Source organism: Lycorma delicatula, chromosome 4, assembly GCF_047948215.1.
Source record: "Lycorma delicatula isolate Av1 chromosome 4, ASM4794821v1, whole genome shotgun sequence".
NCBI lineage: Eukaryota > Metazoa > Arthropoda > Insecta > Hemiptera > Fulgoridae > Lycorma > Lycorma delicatula.
The window spans coordinates 57,695,521-57,721,057 of record NC_134458.1 but is presented as its reverse complement, the minus strand read 5'-3'; the positions used below and the strand labels follow the sequence as shown (position 1 = coordinate 57,721,057).

The 25,537-nt window shown below is 31.2% G+C and overlaps 1 protein-coding gene across 1 annotated transcript in view; it reads right to left on the bottom strand.

Annotated features, from left to right (window-relative positions):
• LOC142322621 (anoctamin-4-like) overlaps window positions 1-25,537 on the bottom strand; it is a 101,980-nt gene that overhangs the window by 27,476 nt on the left and 48,967 nt on the right. The window contains exons 10-18 of the mRNA XM_075361697.1: window positions 20,911-21,015; window positions 17,969-18,174; window positions 13,245-13,411; window positions 12,263-12,480; window positions 10,196-10,360; window positions 8,336-8,479; window positions 4,231-4,400; window positions 1,657-1,796; window positions 57-262 (exon numbers count right to left, since the gene is read on the bottom strand). Coding sequence (XP_075217812.1) covers window positions 57-262; window positions 1,657-1,796; window positions 4,231-4,400; window positions 8,336-8,479; window positions 10,196-10,360; window positions 12,263-12,480; window positions 13,245-13,411; window positions 17,969-18,174; window positions 20,911-21,015 — 1,521 coding nt within the window. The remainder of the gene's footprint in view (window positions 1-56; window positions 263-1,656; window positions 1,797-4,230; window positions 4,401-8,335; window positions 8,480-10,195; window positions 10,361-12,262; window positions 12,481-13,244; window positions 13,412-17,968; window positions 18,175-20,910; window positions 21,016-25,537) is intronic.

Sequence of the window (25,537 nt, the reverse complement as noted above, 5' to 3'; positions counted from 1 at the left end):
ATGATATGTTAAATTTTTTATAAATTCTTTTTGTTTTTACATTTTAAAATACTTACATTTGAAACAACAGCACAGTATGTGACTGCTTGAAGAACACCATACCAGGCACCAATATCTACAACTCTTTCAGCCAGTGGTCTCCTTGACTGAGCAACGTATTTATAGCCATCAAGCCTGATTTCGCAAATATTGTTTAACAAAGCAAATAATGGAGCAAGTGGGAATGCAGCTACAAATAGTGTCACAAATCCATACTGAATAACTGGAAAAAGATATTAATAATGTAATTTATAATGGATTTTTAACTATTATTTTAGTTTTTTAATGTAATATATTTGTGTAATTGATGCACTAATTACAAAGGTTACAATTACTTTATATACACGTAACAATTATAAACAAAAATCTCTTCTCTATTTTACACATTGAATAAATTTTTTCATTTATTCATTTATTTTCCCTATTAACCAGTTTTTTTTAATAATAGATCCTATATATATTAGTGTAAATATACTGTCATGTTATCAGGCATCTTTTGTGCTTTAAATAATCGGGGATTTGTACCTCACTCTGAAATTTATATTAGACTGTTTTTTTTCCACTTAATTCTTAGTGAATTAAAAAATAAATTTAATTAGGTATATTTTTGTTTAATAATATTAGACTTCTTTTGATTTATAAGTATGAGATGATGTCTGTTGTGTGATTAATTTTGTAAAATTCTTATCTTTTAGTATTTAGAACATCACCTGATATCTTTGAAAGTATATTCTTACCTAGTCGATCAGATAGAAAAAAAAAAACAGATGTTAGGTTGGTGTCAAATGAAACACTCTTCACATTGCCAAAAGGAAAGCAGGAAATAATAACGGTACAAGTTTACTCAGTTTATAGGCACTGTGCATTTTTAGGTAATCAAAAGATACAATCATCACCAACAAAATATAATAAATTTTGAAAATATAATTTAAATTTTGAAAAATTTTAATGATTTAAATTGCATTCTTTTCTTTTGCCTATATGCAGTCCTTTAACTAAGTTTACTCAATTTATAGGCACTGTGCATTTTTAGGTAACCAAAAGATACAATCATCACCAACAAAATATAATAAATTTTGAAAATATAATTTAAATTTTGAAAAATTTTAATGATTTAAATTGCATTCTTTTCTTTTGCATATATGCAGTCCTTTAACTTAATTTTGTTTATAAATAAATATGAACAAAACATCTAGTTATCATTTGGATGTTGTATAATTCTTTGACATAAAACCTTGAAGAACTTCATTATTTACAATCTGAAAGTTCCTTTATTATACTGGAGCACTCCAGGAAAGCATCTAGAAATATAATTAGTGTTAAGTGAAGACAAATATACAATACTGCAAGAAATCATGTTTTAATATGATTTTCTCTAATTGTTGAAGTCAGCAAAATTGAGTTCAGTTTTCCTTTTAAATGAATACTCTTAATTATATATCAGCTAATGACCTTTGAATTTGATGTCAAAATAACACTAACATCAGCTGTCATGTGCAGCAGTGGAGTTTTGCAATATTATGAGAAAAATATTGATTATAATTATTTTTTAGGTATTGCTAATTTGGATTTATTCTCTAACCAGTCATAAAAGATTTATGTTATTAGATGATTTACCCATTTCAAGGTATTCTTCAAACAGGGCCAGTCGACCAGGATCTTGTAACTGGTAATCTTCTTCCCATCTTGTGTATTGCCTGGTAATATCTTTTGTTCTACTTCTCTGTGTTCGATATCGTATCCAGTTATAAAATGCTCTGCATTAAAGAAAGAAATGGTTTCATTGAATTGATGAAGTAATTTAAAATTATTTTTAAACTGAAACTTTTAATTTAAATCGTATCCAGTGAAACTTAAAAGCAGTTAGTTCACTGATATGCATTAATGCACAACTCTTCACTCATCAAAATACAATGAGATTATTATACTGATACCCCTCTAAATTTAAACTTGTACTTTGTTATCTCATTTCTGAACATTTAAACTGAAATCATTTTAAGAATCTGAATATCCAAATGCTACGTATTCTGAAATCATTTGGATGGATAAAAGAGATTAGTTGGGACTAGATGGTAACAGCTAAGAGTAAATAGATCAGTGGGGGCTACCTGGACTGTAAGGTATTATTAGGCCCTATTGACAAATAAAATCTAATATAGAAACATTCATTGAAGGTACCTATATGATACAGGAAGATTTTTCACATGATAAGGATAAATATGAAATTGAACCTCAAAATGAATCTGAGGAAGAAGAAATCTTTGAGTTCTACAAAATTTTCCAGCAAAGTTTTTGAATTCATTGCATTAGAGCAAGTTATTTACATTCATGTATAATGGAATTAGAAGATGTCATTATGTCAAAGGTAAGCTAACACAAAAATGTCAACTGGAAAAGAGGTGTACTCAAAATATTAAAGGAAATATTCTTGCTGATCCTAAATAAACAATTATTCACAGTAAAAAAAAAAATTGTTTGACAGTTAAAAATAATTTAAAAGTTCCATAAAAGAAACTACTGCCCATGTAGCCTTATATCCAAAGATAATACTATCACTGTATGAATTATCTACTTGTTCCTCTTTAGATATAATCATTTATTAAAATAATGAAGAAATTTCTTTCCAAAAGGAGAAATTACAATGGCTTCAGCAGTGCTAATTTTTCAGATGTTATGTTGTTGAATTACATATTTTTTCATACTCATAATTCCATCTACACTATTTTTAAAAATTCATTTGACTTAAGAATAGTGTTCTGATAGCTATTTTGCAGAAATATGAATATATATGAAGCCAGAATTTTACATAAAAAGTTTAACTCAATCAAATGTTTGAAATTTAATCACTAAGAAAGTTACTAGGAATAAATAGACATAATATTACTCACTAAGCTTAAATTTTAAATATATTAATAATAAGTTCCTGAAAAAATGTATTATTGTTCTAGGGTTGAAGCCAGAGACACTGAATCATGACTATTTATAGCATATTCTTATTTTAATATACATTAATTAAGTGCAACAACAGTATATTCTGAACGTTATCAACACTAGAATGAAATATCATTTTGTTGGCTGCTGATAAGTATAAAACTGTAAGGTCTGTACAATGAGATTTTAAAAAAGCTATATTAATTTTTTTTTAAAGAGAATTGTTAGCTAACTTTTATTTGCAGAATATATGAATTTAATACAATTAATTCCTCTGTGTATTGTAATTTGTCATTTTAGCTTTTTTATAGTACGTTTTTTTTTTAATTAATTATTTTTTTTATAGCAGACGTAATTCATATTGTTCTGCAAAAGTTTGTTTATGCAGACTCTTGTTCAGTGGCAATGGATATGTTATAGTAAACAGTATGATTGGGGTCCTACAAATTAGTAAACATATTTAAGAATTGATATTCAATTAGGAGCAAGTTCCTAGAAATTTTGATCAGTGGAAAACAGGTAGGAATTTTTGTTAGCACAAGTGAAAGAAGAGAAAAAAAAGAATTGACAGAAAGAATAACAAAAAATAAAAATAAGAGGAAATTTATTTTAATAAATTTTGCAATACTTTATCATTTTTTATAAGTTTTTGTCCACATATGGTGAAAATGATGTAAAACTATTAATGCACTGAAAAAATCTATTTAATATTATGTTTAAAAACAAATGTCATCACACTTTAAAAGTCTTTGCGGTAGTTACTTTCAGTGACTAATGAATGCTCTTAATTCTTATTCTGGCATCAGCTGATGTTATTGCTAGCAAGTTAGAAAGATATGTATCTAAAATATGGTTGAAAGTTTTTTATATTTGAATTAGATTTGTACATTTATTGCATTTTTTTAATGTTTTTTGAGTATTTCAGACATTCTAACAGCAATAGTTTTTTGTGTGTCTAGAGTATAAAAGTTATATGTGTTCTTGGATTTTGATTTGGATCTGCAAGGTGAAAATCAAACACTGTCTCTGCACTACCATGGAGTGCTTCTCTATCTCCTTCATTCAAAGGTTCTGTTTTTCCTTGTAGCACATTACACAATTGAAACTGTTCAGTTTAAATATTCAAGTCACTGTGTTTATTATGCACGTTTGTATATTTATGGATAAAGTTTTAAGGAATGTCAAAAAAATTATCTATAAAACATTTTAAATTATTTATCACCTATTAATGATACTGTTAAGAATAGTTTTTGTACTGACGGGTATGCAAGTTCAAGTAGATTGTTAAAACATTGTTTTCCAATCATTATTATAGCAAGTTGAATGCAAAGTTCAGATAAACAGCCAGCTGGATCACACACATCTGTTTTGAGCCGGAGAAATTCACTGCTACGAGCATCTGAGTCACCAGGATAACTGAAGAATCTTCCCTAAACATAATACATTTTATTTACTTCTGTAAATTAACCTTCTGAAATTACATAGATGTGCTGTTATATTTGTAAATTTATGAGTTTCAGTATCATGTATCATATTAGAATTACATCCAGGGTGCATATAAAAAAAAATATGTTGATGATTTTTTTTAAATAATCACAACCCACTTTCTAGATGTATGGAAATGTATTTTCAGGCGTCTTTTCAGGATTATACTATTATCCTGATCCTAGTGACCTTGTCCTGAGGTTTTGTTCTATAAATTGAATCATGATTATTTTATAAAAGTGTAGATCTTATTCTATCAGCTGATTTACGAATGGTTTTAAACAATGTTAATTCTTAAAACCATAGTAGTAGATGTTAGTCTATTTTTTTCCAAGTGCGTTCTGAAACATATTTTAGTAAACACTATATTAAACTCGACTTAGCTGCTGCAATTTATTTTTATTTCACATCCTTTTGTTTTTTGGGTGCTACTCCACAAATAGTTCTGTCTGGAACAGGTCATAAAGTTACAGATAATAACACTGAGTTACCTTTGCTCTGGTCTTTCAAGTTTAAAGTGAACATAAATCTTTTCTGAGAATCTAATAATCGTTTAATATTTCTAAAGTTAAAATCTATTCTGATTCTGTACAAAACGTACTTAGTTCTGAGTGAATGGCAAGACTGCTGTTATTAGCCACTAATAAATACCAACAGTATACCCAGCAGTTTTTAATTCTGGTAATGTACACGAACTGGTTTATTGAATGTGGCTTTGGTTAATGGCAATTTATTTTCTTCTTACCCTTTTGTTGTTTTCAGGATGCTAATCCCTGAGACATTCCAGGTTATGAAACCATCACCAGTAAGAGATGCAGTCAACTGCCTTACCCAGGACCAGTCAGGTACTGTTGTACTTCATTGTTTATAGTTGCAATCTCTATTTATTTTAATTTAAAATAGTGTATGCTATACACTCTACTACACTGAGAGCCACAGATTTGTGGTTCTTAATTGAAATATTTTAAAGTGTGTAAAGATTAACTACTTAATCCCATTATTTTGTACCCTGATATAGGTGATATCGTTTTATTTACTATTTTAATTACAGTACATGTATGTGTCGCATTTCATATCCAGCAATCAGTTAAATATCTTGAAAAACATTTTTAGTCATTGTTTAAATTTGAAGGCTCTGGTTAATTATTAACAGTGAATGGTATATTAAAAAGTGAAAACATATCAAAATTATGCAGGCAAAGGATGTCACACAACTTCTAAAATCTTTTTTAGAAATAAACAGTATTCCAGAAAGATTTAGAACCTAGCCATGCTGAAAGAAGGTCAAACGTACATATTTGTGACGAAAATGGGCCAAATGTACATCTTTATCAAGAAACTGGACTCAAAATATACATATCATCTGTTATGTTTCTAAGGCAAATATGAAATGTTAAAAAGAAAACAGTAAAAAAATAACTGAATTAAATAGGTAAAATTAATAAACAATGAGTAAAGTAAAATTTTAATATAATTAAAAACTTTTTCACTATTATTATCATCTGTACCAAACAGAAATCTTTGTTTGAATATTTTTATACAGAAACATAAAATCCAATTTAACTTTCTTTATATAGATATCAGGTTTTTACTTTATAACAATTTTAAATGTGTATTTATTAGAAAATAAATATAAAAAAAAATATCGCCAAAAAATCTCCACATGTACATTCAGTGTGCATGCTTATTTCTCTTTAGATGGAGTTCATTTTCCTCAGAAAATAAAGGAAGAAACAGTAACTATTATAAAATAATAATTGTTATGATTTATATTTTATATATAGAGCAGCTATTTATTTTGTCTATTTTTCTTTCTTGATTTACAAAAAGGCATAATAAAAATACGAGAGGTTATCTCTAAAGTAAAGGCTGTTTCATTGTAAAAAGATTTATTTTGAAAACTTTATAAATATTTTTTATTTCTCATACACTACATACCTTATACTTCTCTGTATAATCGCCACATGAATTAAGACATTTATCATAGCGATACACCAGCAACAATATACTCTAGTCGTATTCTGCCGCGAGTCCATTTAGCCACTATATTATGTGAGTGGTGATCGTAAATTTCCTATCCAAATGTTCTCAGTAAATCACGTGTCGGACCCGCAACATGTGAACGCGCATTATCGTGCAGCATGACGACGCCGTCGGTCAGCCGCCCCCGCCGCCGATTTTGAATGGCGCGCTGTGACTTACGTAGAGTTTCGCAGTAGGCTTCTGCGTTTATAGTCGTTCCACGTGGCATGAAATCGATTAGCAGTATGCCAAAATGGTCCCAAAAGACTGTGGCGTCCATCAGTTTCCGTCCAAATGGCTGTGGCTTGACCTTTGTTGGTCTGGTTGGTGATTGAGGATGATGCCGCTCACTTGACTGCAGTTTTCTCTCTGGCGTGTAATACGAAATCTATGTTTCATCACTGGTAACAATTGAATTAAGGAACTCATTACCTTTTTCTGCGTAGCACACCAAAAATTCCAAATCAGATCCCATTCGGATTTTTTTGTGACGTTCCATGCGGCACCCAACGTGCACAAACTTTCTGAAGACTAAATGATCTTGAACAATGCAACCGATAACAAATCTTGAAACATCAGGAAATAGAAGGGCCAGGTCGGAAATCGTTGAGCGACGATCTTTACTGATTTCATCATTGACGCGTTTCAACAAGTCCTCGGTGTTTATCGAGGGCCTCCCCGAATGTTCTTCATCATGCACATTAATTCTGTTACTTCTAAACCTTTCACACTATTTTTGGACGTTTCTTTCATTCATTACATTATCACCATACACAGAAACCAACTGCCTATGAATTTCAGCCGGCTTAACGTTTTGATGGTTTAAAAAACGTATGACTCCACGTATTTCACAGTCGGCGGCAACATCGATTTTCTTATTCATTTTATAAACTAATAACCCACACGTAATCAAAGACAATACAACGCGATAACTTGCAGACAATAATACAGTGTGTACATTACTAGTGTGACCATGAATTACACAGGCTGTCAGATTATTTTTGGACCTGGTAAATAAGAATCACATAGAATAATGATCAAACAATTTAAAAATACAACATTTTCATTACATTAATGAATGTGCTAAAAAAGAAATATATCCTTTGCTAAAAAAGAAATATAAAAAATAATGATATTTAGTTTTGTCAAACAAGGCAGCAGAACATTTTTTGTATTATATAGTGTAATCATATTTCAGTCTAAGAGAAAGTATCTCTTAGTGATTTTCTGTTAGCATTTTTAATAAATAAATTATCCACATTTATATTAGATCTTCATTTTAATTCAGATTAAGATCTTTTACGTAATAAATGAATTAATCATTGGAAAAATCTTTATTTGATTTCATTAGGAAGTAAATTAAAAGATTTCCTTTTATAAAAATGTATTTCTTTGATAAAACTGGTTTTAATAATGCCTACTTTTAGATAAACCTGAATTTTCTGTACATTCATTTAACATGTAATTAATACATTTTCAAATATTATTCACTTGACTTCAGAACTGCTATTGTGTTCCTATTCCTTAAACATTTTATTTATTTTTAATTTTTATCTTGTTGAATAATTATAAATTCATTTGATTATTTTTAGGTTTTAATAGAAATAATTATAAACACTTCTAACTTTTATTCATTAATTTGTTATTTTGTGATGCTGCCTGATTATAATATTTCCATGGCTACCCTTGGTCTTCCCAGGCAAGTACTGGAGCTATTTCTTTTTCACATCCATGGTATATCACAACAATTATTTCTGATGTGATATGTATAACATATAATTATGTTCTAAATAAAGAATTTATTTAAACATAATTATTTTAGTGATCCAAACACTCACAAAAAATGATGTCACCTAACCTTGAAGAAAGCAATATAAATAAGTGATGAATAGAAGTTCATAAACTCAAAAAGGAAGATTTTGAAAGTGTAACTATCTTCATATTCAACTTGTGTACGTGGATTCTCTTTGGATGTAAGCCAGAGGGCCAAATGATGGTAAACCTGTAAACAAAATCATAAAAATTAAAATGGTGTTCCAATACAATTTCACTAAATCATTATACTTTTTTAATAAATCATCACAATATAGGATTGTTGTCAAAACAATTACTTGTTTACACACACACACACACGCGCGCACACACACACACGCGCGCGCGCACACACACACAAACAAACACACGCACACACACACACACACACACACATATACACACACACACACACACACACACACACACACACACATACACACACATACACACACACACACACACACACACATTTTAAAAATGATTTAGAAGATACAAGGAATGTTCTGGATGAAGTCTCCTGAACTACTACATGAAAATAAACAAGAACAAAACAAAAGTAATGAAATGTCGTAGTAATAAAGTAGATGAACCACTGAATTAAAAATAGGATAAGAAAAGACTATGTAGGTAGAAGAATGTTGTTATTTGGGGAGTAGAATTACTAGAGATGGATGAAGCCGAGGTGATGTAAAATGTGAGTAGCATTTTCGTTAGCTTGTTTCAGGTGAAATGAGGTTTCAGTCAGAAATATAATTTACTTACATCAAAAATTAATTTAAACATCAGGAAAACATGCATCCTTGAAGCTGCTGTGGAACAACTCAGAGAAACCTTTGTACATAGTACAAAGAAATCAGCTCGACATGCATCAAATGAGCCTGGCATTCCACAAATGACAGTGTGATGCAAATTACATAAATGATTGCACTTGAAGCCATACAAACTAACCATGGTTCAACAATTTACAGATGATAACAAATTTGTTCGGATGCAGTTTTGTGTGAAAACGATGGATAGTATTGCAGGCAATGATACATTTTTGGACAATGTAATTTTTAGTGATGAGCCAACTTTTCACATCAGTGGCAAAGTGAACACCCATAACTGCCGAATATGGGGTAGGAAAACCATCATGAAACTTTGCAAGATATTCATGATACCCCTAAAGTCAATGCTTTTCGTGCCCTAGGCAAACAAAGACTATACAGCTCATTCTTCTTCCAGGAGGAACCGTATATGGTATCGTTTATCTGGACATGCTTCAGAATTTTTTAATTCCTCAGTTAGACGATGACCAACATGAATCCCATTACTATCAGCACGATGGGGCACCATCTCATTATCACTTAGAAGTCCGAGATTTTCTTGTTACTCAGTTCCCAGATTGGTGGATTGGTTGTGAAAGTCAAATTGCATTGCCACCTAATTGGTTTCATTAAAGATCTGGTTTATGAACCACCTTTGCCTTCTGATCTTTTTGAGTTAAGACTTTGAATTAATACCGCAGCTGCACAGATAATGCCCAATTTGCTGGCTAGTTTGGAATGAAATCGACTTCAGGTGGGATGTATGTCACACTACAAATGGAAGTCATATCGAACCAAAGTGAATTTTAGGTGACAAAATTGATGCGATTCTATGAAATCATCTATTTCAAACAATAAACATGTAAACATCTATTGAAATGAGACCTCAACCGAATTGGAAGTTATCTCAATAAATTTATATTTGCTTTTAAAGTTGTGAAGTCCTTTTTGAACAAACTGAAATTATCTGATTTTATTTAATGGTTTTGTTAGTATTGGGCTATTGGAGAGGATTAGAAGATCCAGATTTACTCATAATATAACTAACTGGTGTGTGTATACACACACCAGTGTGCTTGTTTTATTTATATACATACCTTTGTAAGTATCATTATAATAACCAAGTTTATCAGAGCTGCAGTTATAGATGTGAATATCTTTGCATGGCGTTTAACAAATACATTCCCTCCTTCATATATAACAGTAACTACAGATATTCGATAAATTATAGTCCCTAGGACAGCACTCAGTACTATAAATATCTGTGAAAAGAATAGAAAATATTGTTCTAAGTTTATCCTTTTTGTTACTAAACCATTAACATATAGTAAAACCTTTCACATCTTAGAAACTTTTATATCTGGATTTCTTGTAACCACTAAAACCAAAAAATGGAAAGAATAATAAGTTGAATTTTTTAAATATTTTAATTTTCTTTTATGTTCTTTCTTTTTCCTGTTTAGCCTCCAGTAATTACCATTCAGATAATACTTCAGAGGATGAATGAGGATGGTATGTATGAGTGTAATCTTGTACAGTCTCAGTTTAACCATTCCTGATATGTGTGGTTAATTGAAACCCAACCACCAAAGAACACTGGTATCCACGATCTAGTATTCAAATCCATGTAAAAATAACTGACTTTACTAGCACTTGAATGCTGGAACTCTCGACTTCCAAATCAGCTGATTTGGGATGACGCATTCACCACTAGACCAACCCAGTGGGGAAAAAATCTTCTTTTATGTTCTAGTAAGCATGAAAACTTCTGTAATGCAAACAAAACATACTTTATTGTATAAAAAATACACAATTTAATAGATCTACTGGGCTTTATAATTTTTACACTTTTTTGATTTCTAGAAAAACAACAAAGTTTTCATGAGCGGTTAATTTCAATAATTATTAAGTGAAAAATTCCCTTTTTTTAATATCCAGAACATTTACCATCTCCATTATTCCAGTTATGAAATGTTTTGCTATATTTATGTATTTTGTCTTTTTATGGCTATTTTTCCCAGTTTTAGGTGTGTGGGATTTATGGATGTCATTTCTGATGTCAACCTAACCTGGTGGGAATGAAGTATGGAGATTTTAAGTATGTGAAAAATGTCATGCTTGATCAGGGTTTGAAACCAGACCCTCCAGATGAGATATGGAAACATTACCATTTTGGTAAAGGTCTAAACATATTTGGTAATCAATATATCAATAACTCAATTTTATTGAGTTATTGATATTATAAATTGTATCAACTCAAAGTTTATTTTTTTATTTTTTGGGTTAATTTATTGAATCAACCAGATAAACAATTGGGCCAGAATTGATGAAAATGTGTAATTGAGGAAAAGGTAGTAAAAAAAAATGGTAAAAATAACTTGCTAGATATTTCAGGATGAGTAAGAGAAAGTTCTGAAGAGTTTTTGTGTTAAGCTTAAGCTCAACATCCTTGGACAGTTCAAAATTAAAAAATGCACTAAATTTCACAAAACAACATATTTATCATCAAACACAATACATTTAAAAAATATTTTTTGAATACGTAACAAAGGGATTTCATCATTTTTTTAGACAGGTGGCTTTAATGACAGCGGAAACTCCACTGAAAAAGGTGCTAATTTCAGAGTGATTTATTATAGAATTTTAATTATACTCAACTAAAATTTTTTCTTTCTTCATGGAGGGGTAAAAAACCTGTTCCTTCAATTTTTCATTGTCAGCCAAAGATAAAAAATTGTTCTAGTTTTTCAGGTTTAGTTATTTCAGTTTTCAACTTGATATTCAACTTGAGTTTCAGTGAAAACTTGATTTCTCAAATAGAAATCTACTTTTTAGCTTTCAGATACAGTTAATAGTTTTCTACTTGGTCAACCTACATCACTGTTTCATGAAGTTTATAATTGTAATACAATTTTGGGTTCAGTGTGACAGAATATTTCTTTAATTACATTCCCATTCTGTTTACACTGTATCAATTTTTTCATTGATCATTTTCCTTTTTATTTTCAACATTTTGGCAGTCTTTCAGAGAACACTTTTTTATGATCTGCTTAAGGAGCCTTAAACCCCTTTAAATGCACTGGTTTTTATAGTTAATGTCGGCATCGCATACTCTGCAACACTGCACTAAAGTAGAGAAATAATAAAAACTGCATATAATATACCATGAAGAAGACCATAGATCCTGTAGCAAACATACGAAGAGCCTTATTCCATGTTGGAACATAAGGTTCTTTTTCTTGGGTAACTGGATTTGTACGGTAAGTTTTCACGGAAGCTTCAAATTCTGGTCGAGGTTCTTCATCCTCCTCAACATTTTGTAAATCCCACTCCCAAGCAATAACAGCTTGTTTCCTTTTCCACAATTCCAAAAACATTGTCGCTGAAAAAACAACAATAACATTAGATAATAATAGAAGAATTAAACTTAAATTTTCATCATTAAACTTACCAATGATTGCATGTTGTGGTTTAGAGGAATATTTTATGAAATTTAATGTAACTTCTTGTGTAAGACAATTAACTACTCGTTCATTGTTTTTATTTTTTCTTAAATGTGCACAATCTTTTACTCTGAATTGACATTACTTCTACTTACTTGTATCTGATTCCATGTTTTGTCTTTCTGCCTAGCCTCTCATCACTGTATACTGATCTAGGAAAACTGCTAGTGAAAAAAGAGTATTTGAGAACTAATCTTCCAACATTTTCTTTGAACTTGTTCGTTTTAATCTAAAGTGATAAGCCAAGAGACCACAGGGAAGAAGCCCCTTCATCATGATAAGAAGCTTTGGGCTTATAACTAGTTACTGAATCAAACTACATATAATTCAGTGACTAATTCCCATTACACAAATTGTTATAAAACTGTAAGTAAGAAAAACCAGTTTTGGAATGAAAGAGAAAACAGGTATGCCAAACTGAACAAAATGTGTAGCTCAATTGATACCCTGCCCTTGTTTAAAGATGAAAAGATGTTAAAATAACTTACTTTTATTTAAAAAAAGTGTGTGTGTGTGTGTATGTGTGTGTGTGTGTGATAATACACCATATTGGAGTTGATGTAACAGTACATTCATGCATTAAACTTAAGCTGTTTAGCTCTATATTTAAATTTATAAATGGACAGATATAAGATACACTTACCCCAGAAAGACATGAATATTGCGAAGAAAACAGTTGCAGGATTATCAAAGAGATAAGTTATCTTAGCAAACACACATGATTCGCCAAGTTTTTGGTATGTACACACTTTATCACAGAGTGGACAAAGAGTAATGTTACCTGCTATATTCATATCGCATATTTCCTTGCTGTTAAAAGACAAAAAAGTACATAATTTATGCAATTCTGAAAACTGGATGTAAAATATTTATAATTTCAACAAACATGCATTATGTAATATTTCTCTATGATCATTTAATGTGTCCATTTAGTAATTAGTAAGAAACAAAAAATTATATTATCAGAAATTGTAAAAGATACTGATCCGTTTTATTGATTAAATAAAAATGTGTTTTAATTTTAGAAACTTCTGTCGACAATATCATTTGTATTTTATAAATTGAACCATGTTTACATGATTTACCCCTTTTTACAGTTAATTATTTTATAAAGATTCTCTCTAGGCTTGAGGCAACATTTTTAAAATGCCTGTAATATTTTGTTAAAATTGAAACTATAAAAAAAAAATACAACTTGTTCTTAAAAAATAACAATATCTGCCCTGTTGAACTAGAAACAGAAGTGTTTTCATGAAACTTGACACAATACTTTGGTTTACAAAAAAAGCGTTATGTTTCTGTTCCCATTTTTAATAAATTACTAAACCATTTAAAAAAATTTTCCCATAGATTTGTTTAAAATACAATTAAAAGATTTTATTTTACAGAAACAATATTACTCTGTAGATGAAGTTTTAAATAATACTATTAAAAATTGTTAAAAATTCTGACTTTTCTACATCTCTGTTCAATGTGTACATATATATCTGCTCAAATAATTTTCATTAATGCCTTTTGAATTGTGATTTATTTTGTAGTTCTTTAGTATCTTCATGTATTTTCCTTAACATTATTTAATGTGTTTATATTTTAAGTAATTAATTTGGCCTCCCTAAAAGTACCAGTGAATTCAGGAAATGTCATTATTGTACTAGATTTAAAGAAGGGGAAACCTGACTTTCACCTTCTAATAGTAGAGAGGGGCAATGGTTGTATTGGCTACAGACTAGTACATACAAATGGCTAATAAATTGAGGGACTCAGATCTCACAGAAAAAGGAGATCTCTTTCACAAAGTGCCATCAGCCTCAAGAGTGCACGAGCAGGTGAAATTTAAGACACTCTCTTCCCCCTGGAGCCAGAAATTTCTAAAGTGAAAGTTTTCTAAAGTGGAATGGCCAAGGAGTGGGAATAATATTAAATAAAAAGCTAGGACTCAATCTAAAGGAAAATATGCAGTATAATGAAAGACTGGTGTTAGAGAAAGTTAACAGTACAACAATCAAAATGACTTCATACAATATTAGTCCAGGTTTATACGCAGATGTCTAGGCATATGGATGAGGAAATAGAAAGGGTTATAACAGCATAGAAGAGCTTTTAAAGTGGATGAATGGAAATGTAAATCTATTATAAAGGGGGATTGGAATGCTGTGGTTGGAAAAGATGGAACAGAGGATGAAGTGTTAGGAAAATACAGCTTAGGAATGAGGAATAATAGGAGAGAGTGATAAATTAAATTTTGTACTAAACATGAATTGATAACAACAAATACAAGGTTCAATCACCACAGATGAAGAAAATATACATGGAAAATGCAGGCAACATTGGTAGTTTCTAAACAAATTTCATACTAGTCAAACAATGATTCAAAAATTAAGTTCATGATAGTAAACGCTAGCCTGGAGCAGATCTAGACAATAATCACAATATAGTATTAATTAAATGTTGTCTTGATCTTTTGCATTAAAAAACAAACAAAAAGTGGCAGATAAAAAAGTTAAAATATGACAAAAAGGTTAAAGAAAAATATAAGGATTCAACAAATAACATACCAAAGAATGCTGTAGAACTAAACATAAGTACCAGATGAAAGATGATAAAACAGAAAATAAAGAAAGCAGCAGATGAGCTATTACAGAAATAAGACTGCTCTCCTAGGAAGGAATGAATAACTGAAGAGATTGTGGACTTGATTGAGGAAAGGAGAAGATATAAGAACCAGTAAACATAGGAGGAGTCAAGGCAGTACAAACTGATCAGGAATAAAAGTAATAGAGCATGCAAAGCTGCAAAATAGATATATTTGAAAAACAAGTACAAAGAGAGGTCGAGAGATTGCTGAACGCTGGAAAAGCTGATGAAGCACACAAAATAATTAAAGTCTTTTTTTTCCAAAGGTAAGGCAGAAGAATTTTCATTAAACGCAAAGAATTCTAAAAAAAGTCTTGAAGAGATAGAAAGAATACATTAGCTATTTGTATAAAGAGGAAGAACTGAAACAGTATAGTCTGCAGGAAGAAAATGAAGTAGAGGAAGCATTAAAGGGAGAACACATCTTAAAAGTGAATTCAATAGAGCAGTTTCAGTCATTCATGGAAAAGCCTCTAGATTTGATTAACATCTATAAAACTTCATCAGAGAATCAGGAGAGTAGTTGAAAAATTTTACTATATAATATCATTAATGTAGTATATGAGACATGAGGAGATGTCAGCAAATTTCCAGAAATGTGTATTAGTTCCTATTCCAAAGAAAACAAACGCAACAGGATGTGATGAGTTTCATTTACCTACCTGATGAGTTTCATTTACTTACCTTGGTTTCCCAGGCATCAAAGATTTTAACAGTGATAATACTAAACAGGATTGAGAGGACCTTCTCTTGATCTATTCAGGCAAATATTGGGGCAGTTTCTATTTTTCATTCATAGAGTAACATAGTTATCATTTTTCCTGACATGATGTATAAAATGTATTGTTATACACTGATCAGAATTAAACATTTAATTATTTATTTAAAATGTTAACCATGAATCAATTTTATTCTCATCAGTGCATTAAGCAGTAAGCAGTATTGCATCAGTGCAATATTCATCAATATTTTATTCTTAAATACATAAAGTTTCACTGAAAGGCAGAAGTAGGCCAGAGTCATTTAAATAATTGATTACTATTGATTAAATAAAGAAGTATTCTAATGACTGGTATATAAGAATGCATAGTTCACATCAGGAATGGAGACTGTGCTTTTCCATAGATAAAAAAGGAACTGCCCCAGCATTTGCCTGGACTGATCAAAGAAAACCATGGTGAAATATTGATTTACATGTAAATTATATTTTAAATAAAAGTGTATGTTACAACTGAATTAATTAATTATGAACTTGTATATATGAATGGTAAAAGATCAGTGTTTTATAAATCATTATTTCACACATTCTCACTGTCACTTTTACTCTCTCTCTCTCTCTCTCTATCTCTCTAAACAATCTTTTATGTTTTTTATCTTTTGTTTTGATTATAATTAAAAAAAAAAAAGATTTAAACTGAAGTTTTAAACATTTTTTATATAAGATTTTAAAGCATAAGTTAAATTTAATTTAAAGATTTTTAATCAAATTTAATTGGTTTAAAAATATTTTTAGCATAAAATTATAAGCAAATAAGTGGTATGTTATCATGGATTGCAAGTTTATGATTGTTTTTGGTAATATATATAATTGTATGCAGCTGATGATGCGAATCAAGTTTGTGAAAGCGGCTTCTGTTTGTGTAATGAAATAAGGTAAGTCATTCTATTTCAATTATTCTGTACTTATTGATCTATTAAATATAAATGTATATATATATATATATATATATATACAAAACATATTTTACATTTAAACTGTTCAGTAACAGTTTTTTCATGGAATTGCAGGTACTGAACTCAACTGTTGCTCTGTTTCACAAAAAAAGTTGGTACTAAACCAGAATAGTAATTTGTGCTTTTAAAGTATATATAAGAATTCTTTATTTATTATTTTTAGAATCTGTTGATTGGAAACTTCTCAAAAAAATGTATTTTTTATACAATTAAATGTATATTTAATAATTAGAATTTTTGAGCTTCATTTTGCTTTTAAATATGATTTATGATAAAAATTTAGTTCTGTATACAAGTATCTATATGAATAAAAATGTAAATGTTTGTTTGTTCAAAATCTTAGATCTCCAAAAGTTCTTTACTGATTGATCACTTTGAAATTTTGACTCAATGTTGCATTCGAATACACATGTGTTTTTATATACCTACTATTATATACCTAAGATGTCACACCTGTGACAGGTAAAAACATGCTTTTTTTTTAAAAACAGCGCTATCTGTTGGACATAAAAGCAATATACGCTATACTAAATATTTTACGATTCCATTTCAGTGTTTCCATTATGTGTGTCTGCTATAGACTAAAAAACTACTGGACCGATTTACACGCAGAGAAAAGGGAGAAAGGGAAAAATCAAAAAAGATAAAAGGGAAAATGGGAAAAAGGAAAAACAGGAAAAGGGAAAGGAGAAAAAAGAAAGGGGGAGGGGAAAAGAGGAAGTGAAAAGGGAAAATAAGGGAAAGAAAGATGGGAAAGAGAAGGGAGAAAAGGAAAAATGGAAATGGGAAAGGGAACATGGTAAAAATGAAAAGGGGAAAAGGAACGGGGGAAATGGGGAAAAATAGAAAGGGTAAAAGGGAAAGGTTAAATTTTGTGAAGTTCTGTAATGTTCATTTTGTTACTGTTTTATCAAACTTTCAATTGTGTTCAAATCTATACATATACTCAAATCTAGCAATAGTAAAGCATTACTGGGTCTGATAGTACATTATAAATACCTTGGCAAGTTATCTTTTGAATTCATTGAAAAAAGACCATAGAGGAAACAGAGAAGACCAACTATTGATGGTGGTATTAACATCTCAGTGTAGAAGCCCAACCATGCAAAATATAAAGCTATCTTATCACCAAAATATCTTCTTACTAGCCATAATGGTTGTTTCTTGTACCATCTGCCAGGTCGTGCCCATTCCTGGTACAAAAGCTGGAATAAAAAGGCAAAAAACTGTTATGATTACATTTTTGTGCGAGTTGAGTCAGAATTGTTCAGCAGTAAAACTTTAAGATTTTAGAGCTCAAAAGAGCTCTGAATTAATCAACTTACTTTCTACTAATTAAACTTATCTTTGTTGATGATGGAATATAAGGCAGTTTAATTTGCAGATCTGTTCAAAACTATTCAATTAACGAATTAAAAATCTCAACTCATTTCATACTCTTATTGTCTTGTAGATAGCACTGTTGATTTAAGGTTGGTAAGCTAATTTAATTAAATTCATACTTCTTCAAGCAGGTGGAAAAATTTGAACTACTCAAAGTCAGTGTTTTTGTATTGAAAATCAGAAATTATATTGGTTTAATGAAGTGAAAATAATCTTGACATTTTCTTGAAAATGACAATAAAAAATGTATATTTTAATCAGACATATTTTTTATTAACAAAAAAAGTAGTATACATCCGCGCGTCCGCGCTCTCACACAAACAAACACGCACGCGCGCACAAATTGTCTTTTATGACCGCATAGGATCACTTTAAACAGTCCATTATCCCAGTCTCTTTGATGGGACTGTTTGGGTTCTGTGGTCCTCCCAGTATTTTTAAATACATTCCGATTTTTGTGCCTTCTCTAGTGTTGATTATGTTTGAGTTGTGAGTGTGAAACGAGTGTTTTTTTTTTTTTTTTTTCTTGTTTAATTTTATCTTATCTGTGGTGTTTTCTGGTTTAAGGTCAATTTCCTTCAGATCCTCTCTTATTTCTCTGATCCATCTGCATTCTTTCTTGGTGTTTTTCAAGTCTGTATAGTGTCTGAGTCTGTCTTGGTATGTTTGGAGTTTATATATATATATATATATATATATATATATATATATATATATGTATATATCAGGTGGCTAAAAGTACCCTCCTCTAACTTAAACTAACTCAGATTCCAACTTTAATTAGTTGTAAACAAGTTTTTGAACACCTTCATCATAAAACTGTGCCGCCTGTGAATTAAGCCAGATAGTAATGCCGTTTTTCAACTCCTCGTCATTTTCAAAATGCTGCATTGCTAACCACCTCTTTATTTTCAGGGAAAGGTGATAATCACAGGGAGGCAAATCAGGGCTGTATAGAGGATGGTTAAACAACTCCCATTTGAAATTGTCGATTTGGCGTTGAGTGTTTACTGGAAAATGCGAACAAGTTTGTCACAAAAAAAAATGATGCCTGAACTCAGTGTGCCTCATTGTTTATTTTATATGGCCCTTCTCAATTTCTTCAATGTCTTACAGTAAGTTTTAGCATTAATTGTCATGCCTCTTTCCATAAAATCTACCAAGATCAAACATTTACAGTCCCAAAAAACCGATGCCATCAGCTTTTTTTTGGAAAAGTGTTGGGTGGATCTTTAAGAGTTTTTGAGGAGAACTGATGTGTCCCCACTACATTGATTGAGCTTTTGTTTCCATATTAATAAATTTAACCCATGTCTCACTGCCTGTTAAGATTTAGTCAAGGAATTCATCCTTCCTGTTATGGTAACTGTGAAGGAAGCATACTGTTGACCCCATCCCCTTTTTTGTGTGTTCATCAGAAAGAAGCTTAGGTACCCAGTGAGGACAAAATTTGTGAAAGCCTAACTAATTGGTTATGATTTTATACAGTACTGTTCACGATATGTGAGGAAAACTTTGGATTATTCTGTTATAATGAATTAATGATTTTCTCATATTTTCACATTTACACTTGCAACAAGTTCATCTGTAACAATGAGGATCAACCACTTCTTTCATTGTCGTGAACATTTGTTTGACCTTATCTGATTATACAGCACCATTGTCTTAGTGCACTATCACTCATGATATTCCATCCATAAATTGCAGAAAGTTCATAATGAATTTCAGCAGCTGACAAGTTTTTGCATGAAGGAACTGATGACAGCACGCACTTCACAGTCAGCAGGATTTTCTATGACAGCAGCCATTTCAATCAAGAGTTTTACAGGAACAAACAAATAAGCAAAATTTCCAATAACACTACTAGAACCACACTTAACTGGGCTATTCAACTGTAAACATATAGAATCACTACCTCCATTCCGCGCAATACTGATGAAAGTTAATTTCCAGTAGCCCTTGTAGTAACTGCATTTTTCAGAATATTTATTTTTCCTAAAGCTATACTCCTTTAGAAAGAGAACTGGCACATTTGCATGTGAAATTTCAGAAAGTTTTAAGTGATAATAAAATATCTATCTCTCAATAAAATTTATGTCTATGAACTTATTGCTTATTTTTGTGAATTTGCTGTAAAAATAGACTTACTATCTCTATTTACTATGTCTTGTCTGTTTGTCGACAGTGATATTAATAAGAGATTTCAATTTTCCAACAACACACCAAATCAAATCATACAATAAAACATTTTCAAGTAAGTTTATAAAAAAAATGTTTATTATACAATTTGTTTAGTATGATATTACAAAAACTTTAATTTCAAATTATTTTCTGTACATTCCTAAAAATGTAGCTGTTAAAACAGTACCATGACTGAACTAATGGTACCATACATGTGCTGCATAGCAGTTCATTGGTTCTGTTAATTTTTGGCACAGTAGTTGACTAGTTGACATTTTTATGATTTGTTTTATGAAAATAAATACTTATATACAAATGGTTTTCATTTGAAAATTTGTTAAAGAATTAAGTACATGAATATGTGATGGGTAACTTACCCGTCGGTCATAAACTTCATTTTTGTTATCTTTATTATAATTGCCTTCATGTAATGGAAATGCACAAATGTATGTTCCACTATTTAATAATCTTCTTATGCCAACCTAAAAGATACATTCCTGACTTTAAATAAAAAATATTCATTATGTAATTTTTTTTTTTAAATGTGTGTTGGAATATATTTGCAAAGAAATATATTTTGCAAGAAATTTGCATACAGGATTTTTTATTATTTTTTGAATAAAATTATTATATAATTTCAATTATAACTAGAATAATGAACACAAGTGTGAAGCTCTGTTTAAAGCAGTTTTTAACTTTTCTTGTTATTTTTGTGAGCAAATGTATTAACCAAGCATAGAAAAAGACTTAACAAACATTTGATCAAATTAAAGTTTCTTGTATGAGTTTTTGAATGCATTATCAATTTTATATTCTTTTACATTATTTAAAGGTTAATATAACTTCCTTATAAGATGGGATCATTCATTACTTAAAATTATATTTTTACATATAGATATAGATTCATACTGATACAGAGTTATAAATCCAAAGTAAAATATCTCATTATCTTTAAAACTGATTTACCATAATAATTTTTTCTAATTGGTATTTTATTTTCTAATTGTTAAAACATGAGGATTTATTAAATACTACTAAAGAAATTAAACAAATTTACTGAAACATTATATTTTAAACATCATTATTTCCTAAAATTCAGAAAGATTTAATGATCATTGTTAATCTTAGAATATAAATGATCAGTATTAATGATTTACTGTAAATAAATTAAAAATTTTGCCTGCATATCAAAATATACATACACATACCAAGAAAAAATCTGAGCTCATTATTTTTAATTATTTGCCTCTTCTTCTCCACTATTTCTGGTTTCCCATTAGTTGTATGTAATTTAATTAATATCATATCTGGGTTTGGCAACCCAAAAATATAACTCATAAACAATGGATGCTGGTGCAAATTGATACTGAATGAATTAACCCTTAGAATATGAACTGTGGTATTAAATGGTGAAGTCATTAGTGACTGCTAAATGCCATTAACACACAGTGACCAATATTATTTAACTTCAGTGATCTTTGGGATCCAGTTTATTAAATGTGGCTTTGGCCATCAGAATTTTATAATAATTTACATCCTTCAATTTCCAGGTTTTATGTTCCAGGTTTTGTGGAATCATCAACTAGTAGGGAGATGCTTACATAAATATAATCATATGGATAATGTGTGCGTGCATGTGTGGGTGCGCGCACACACACACACACACTTTTATGTGTTTGTAAGGTTTTTGTATCTTTATTAAACCTTCTTATAAATATACTATATTTTTAAAATGTTTGTGTGGAGACTCAGTCAGAAGAACATATATTAATCTTAATTTAATTTTTATTCATTGCAGGGCTCTTTAAGTAATTAATCTGCACTAGATCATGAGGGATCTGTCTAGATCATGTAGTCATCTTTAAACCGATAAGGTGAAAGGTTGGAGGGTTCTCAAAAAGGAGGAGACACTAAGCGACCACAGTGCAATTGTGTTTCTGAATATAAGAAGTTCTTTAGCACTTTCACCTTCAGCCCAGAATTACTTGATGCTATTGGTGAAGTTTGTGGAGATAAGTTGTGAGGCAGCTGATGCATGTGTTTCCTGAAGACCTGACAGAAATGACAAAGAAAGCCTTCCCAAAGGAAGTGTTAATTCACTCTCTCTCTCATGAGAGAATGTATTGGTGGAACCAGGAAGTTGCCAAATGCAGAACAGCTTGCCTAAGGGCTAGGAGGTGCCTTCAAAGGGTAAACCATCAGGGGGATGAAGAAGCCAAGCGCAGGTTGAAGGACCAGCTTAAGGCTGCCAGGATTGTCTGGGAGGCAAAGAAATGGAGGTGGAAGGAGCTAGGTGAAATACTGAATGAGATGTTTGGAGCAGTGGATTCAGGATTGTCACCAAGAAGTTTGACAACAACTTTCCTGTGCTTTCTGTTGGACAACTCTCTCCTATTCACAGATGGAGGACAATGCTGTAGGGGTGAGATAGTGGTGGAAGATATTCCCCTATTTACTTTGGAGGAATTATTAAGAGCATGCATTAGGATGAAAGGTAAGAAGAATCCTGGTCCTGACAAGCTACTCGCAGAAGTAATTAAGGCAGTTGTTGAGGTTGATCCCTGGGAAATGCTAGATTCATTTATTTCATGTTAGAGTATGAGCATATTCCCATGAGAAGGAAAAGCGCCCACCTGGTAATGCTCAAGAGAGTAGGACGTACAGATGAACTGGTGTCATCATATGCCTGCTGAATTTGAGACTGATAGCAACTGTTTTGTTTGAGAGACTGACAGTGACTCAATTAAGCAAGGAGGTAGCTAACTGGGAAGATTTAAATGAAAACCAATGTGGCATCAGGACTGGGTGATCTTCTGTGAATACAGTAACAAACATTATCCGGATAGTTGATGAAGTTGCTGTTGGTTCAAGGGTCGGCAAAGGATTCCCATGGTAGTATTCTTGCATATGAAGAACATGTTCAGTAGCCTACTGTGGGAGGTTATCTTCCATGAACTAGCCAGTCAAGACATTAGCCTGTACCTCTATAGGATAACCCAGGCATACGTTAGTGATAGATGGATTGTGGGCTCTTCAACCGACGATGACGTAGAAATTCCTATGATCATCATAGGACCTAAGTTGTGGAACATAGTCTATGACAATCTGCTTATGCTTACTCTGCCAGAAGGGATGCAGCCTACTGTGATGACCTTGCCTTAGTTGTAGTTGGAAGGCGTGAGGAGGATGTCATGGTCCAAGGAACTCCTCTATACAGCTGGTGAATGGATGGATGGCTTGGACGGAATGGCCTAGAGATGATGGAAGAGAAGGCCCAGGTCATTGTCCTTTAAAGAGGTTAAATACCTGGGTATCTGGCTTGATAGGAGATGCAGCTTTTAATGCCATATTACTAAAGTAACAGAAAGAACAAGGAGATGGTTGCAGTTTTAAGTTGGCTAGTAGCAAATGTTGGTGGTCCATGTTTGTCAAAGAGAAAGATGTTGATGAGTATGGCATGGTTCACATTATTTTATAGATTGTCAATATGGAAGAGGGCCTTAAATTTCAAAAAGGCATTAATAATAACGAAGAAGGTGTAACATCAGACTGCCTTGAGGGTAGCCAGCTGCAACAGAACAGTTGCTGCAAAAGTGGTTTCATTTTTTATGGCAGGCATCTCTCCAACTGAGCTTATGACATTGAAGCTATGACAGTTGAAAGGGAACCCAATCAGCTGATACAGATGTACGCCTGATGGAAAGATGGCAAAAGCAGTAGGGGATGCAGTGACATGCAGGTGGACTTACCAGTTATTACTTAACATAAGCCCTTAGCTTAGAAGGAAATAGGAGAGTTGAATTTTGAAATGATCCAGTTTTTAAGATAATGGAAGTGTTTAACTCCTATCTAACAAGGGGAAGCACTTGTTGGATGCACCCATTTACTATGGGCAGTATGATATGGCAGAGCACATGATTTTTAATTGTGACTGTTGGATGTAGTTCAGAAAGGGCTGCTTACAGATGGGTGGAATATCTGTTGATAACATTGTTCCTGAAATGCTGGAAAGAAAGAAGAATTGGTGGGCAGTGAAGAAAGTAGTGACACTAACCAAAAGGAAGACAAAAGAGGAAGTACAGGGATAGGACAGGCTTGCAGAGCTAGTCAGTAGGTGCTTCTGCTTGTTGAGATACTGTAGGTGCTGCTAAAGATACCTGGAGGACCCCTAGAGGATGTATCGTGATGTTACATCTGGCCAGAGAGCCAAAGTACACTCAGGATGCTGAATTATGCCAATATTTACAGGTCTGGCATCATGTTGTGAGAGCGGGAGGGATTTTAGTTGGTGCAATCCAGCATTACAATCTGTACAGGCAGGTTGTATTTGTCAGAGATTTCCCCTCCTCTAATGAAGAAAAAAAATCATGAAGAGACTACCACATACAGAATAAATACCATATGAATTAATCAGATCTAAATAAATTTGTTATACTAGTTTTATTAGGAGAAAAAATATACAGATATTTTTTCCTGATAATCCATTAATAGAGAAAACTACAGTTCAATATTTGATTTTGCAGCAGATCAGAAAGAAAAATAGATATTAAAATAGTATGTTTGGGAACAAAATACATGGTAAAAAATCTTTTAGAGCTTTTTTCTGTCTTGAGATTAATTAAAAATATTGCAGCACTATTGAAATGCTAAAAAAATTACGTTTTTTGATGACCTTTATTGTATGTAGTAAACAGAGCCAAGTGTGAAAGCTTAAGACTAATCATGTCATCTGTTGGTAATTCAGAGTGATTTGAGTTGTCCACACACAAAAGTGATACTCAAGAAAACAATCATTACTGTTATCAATCACATGAAAAATTAAAAATTATATTTTTATGAAAACGAAGAATGTCTCGGCAAAAATCATCAGTATATTCTTCTTATAAATTTATTGGCAACAATAAATATTTCCTTTACTTTAAACAATGGAATTGTAAATAATTGTTCAACAAGTATAAATTAAAATTGAACTCAACAATAATTGAGTATTAAATAAACAAAAAA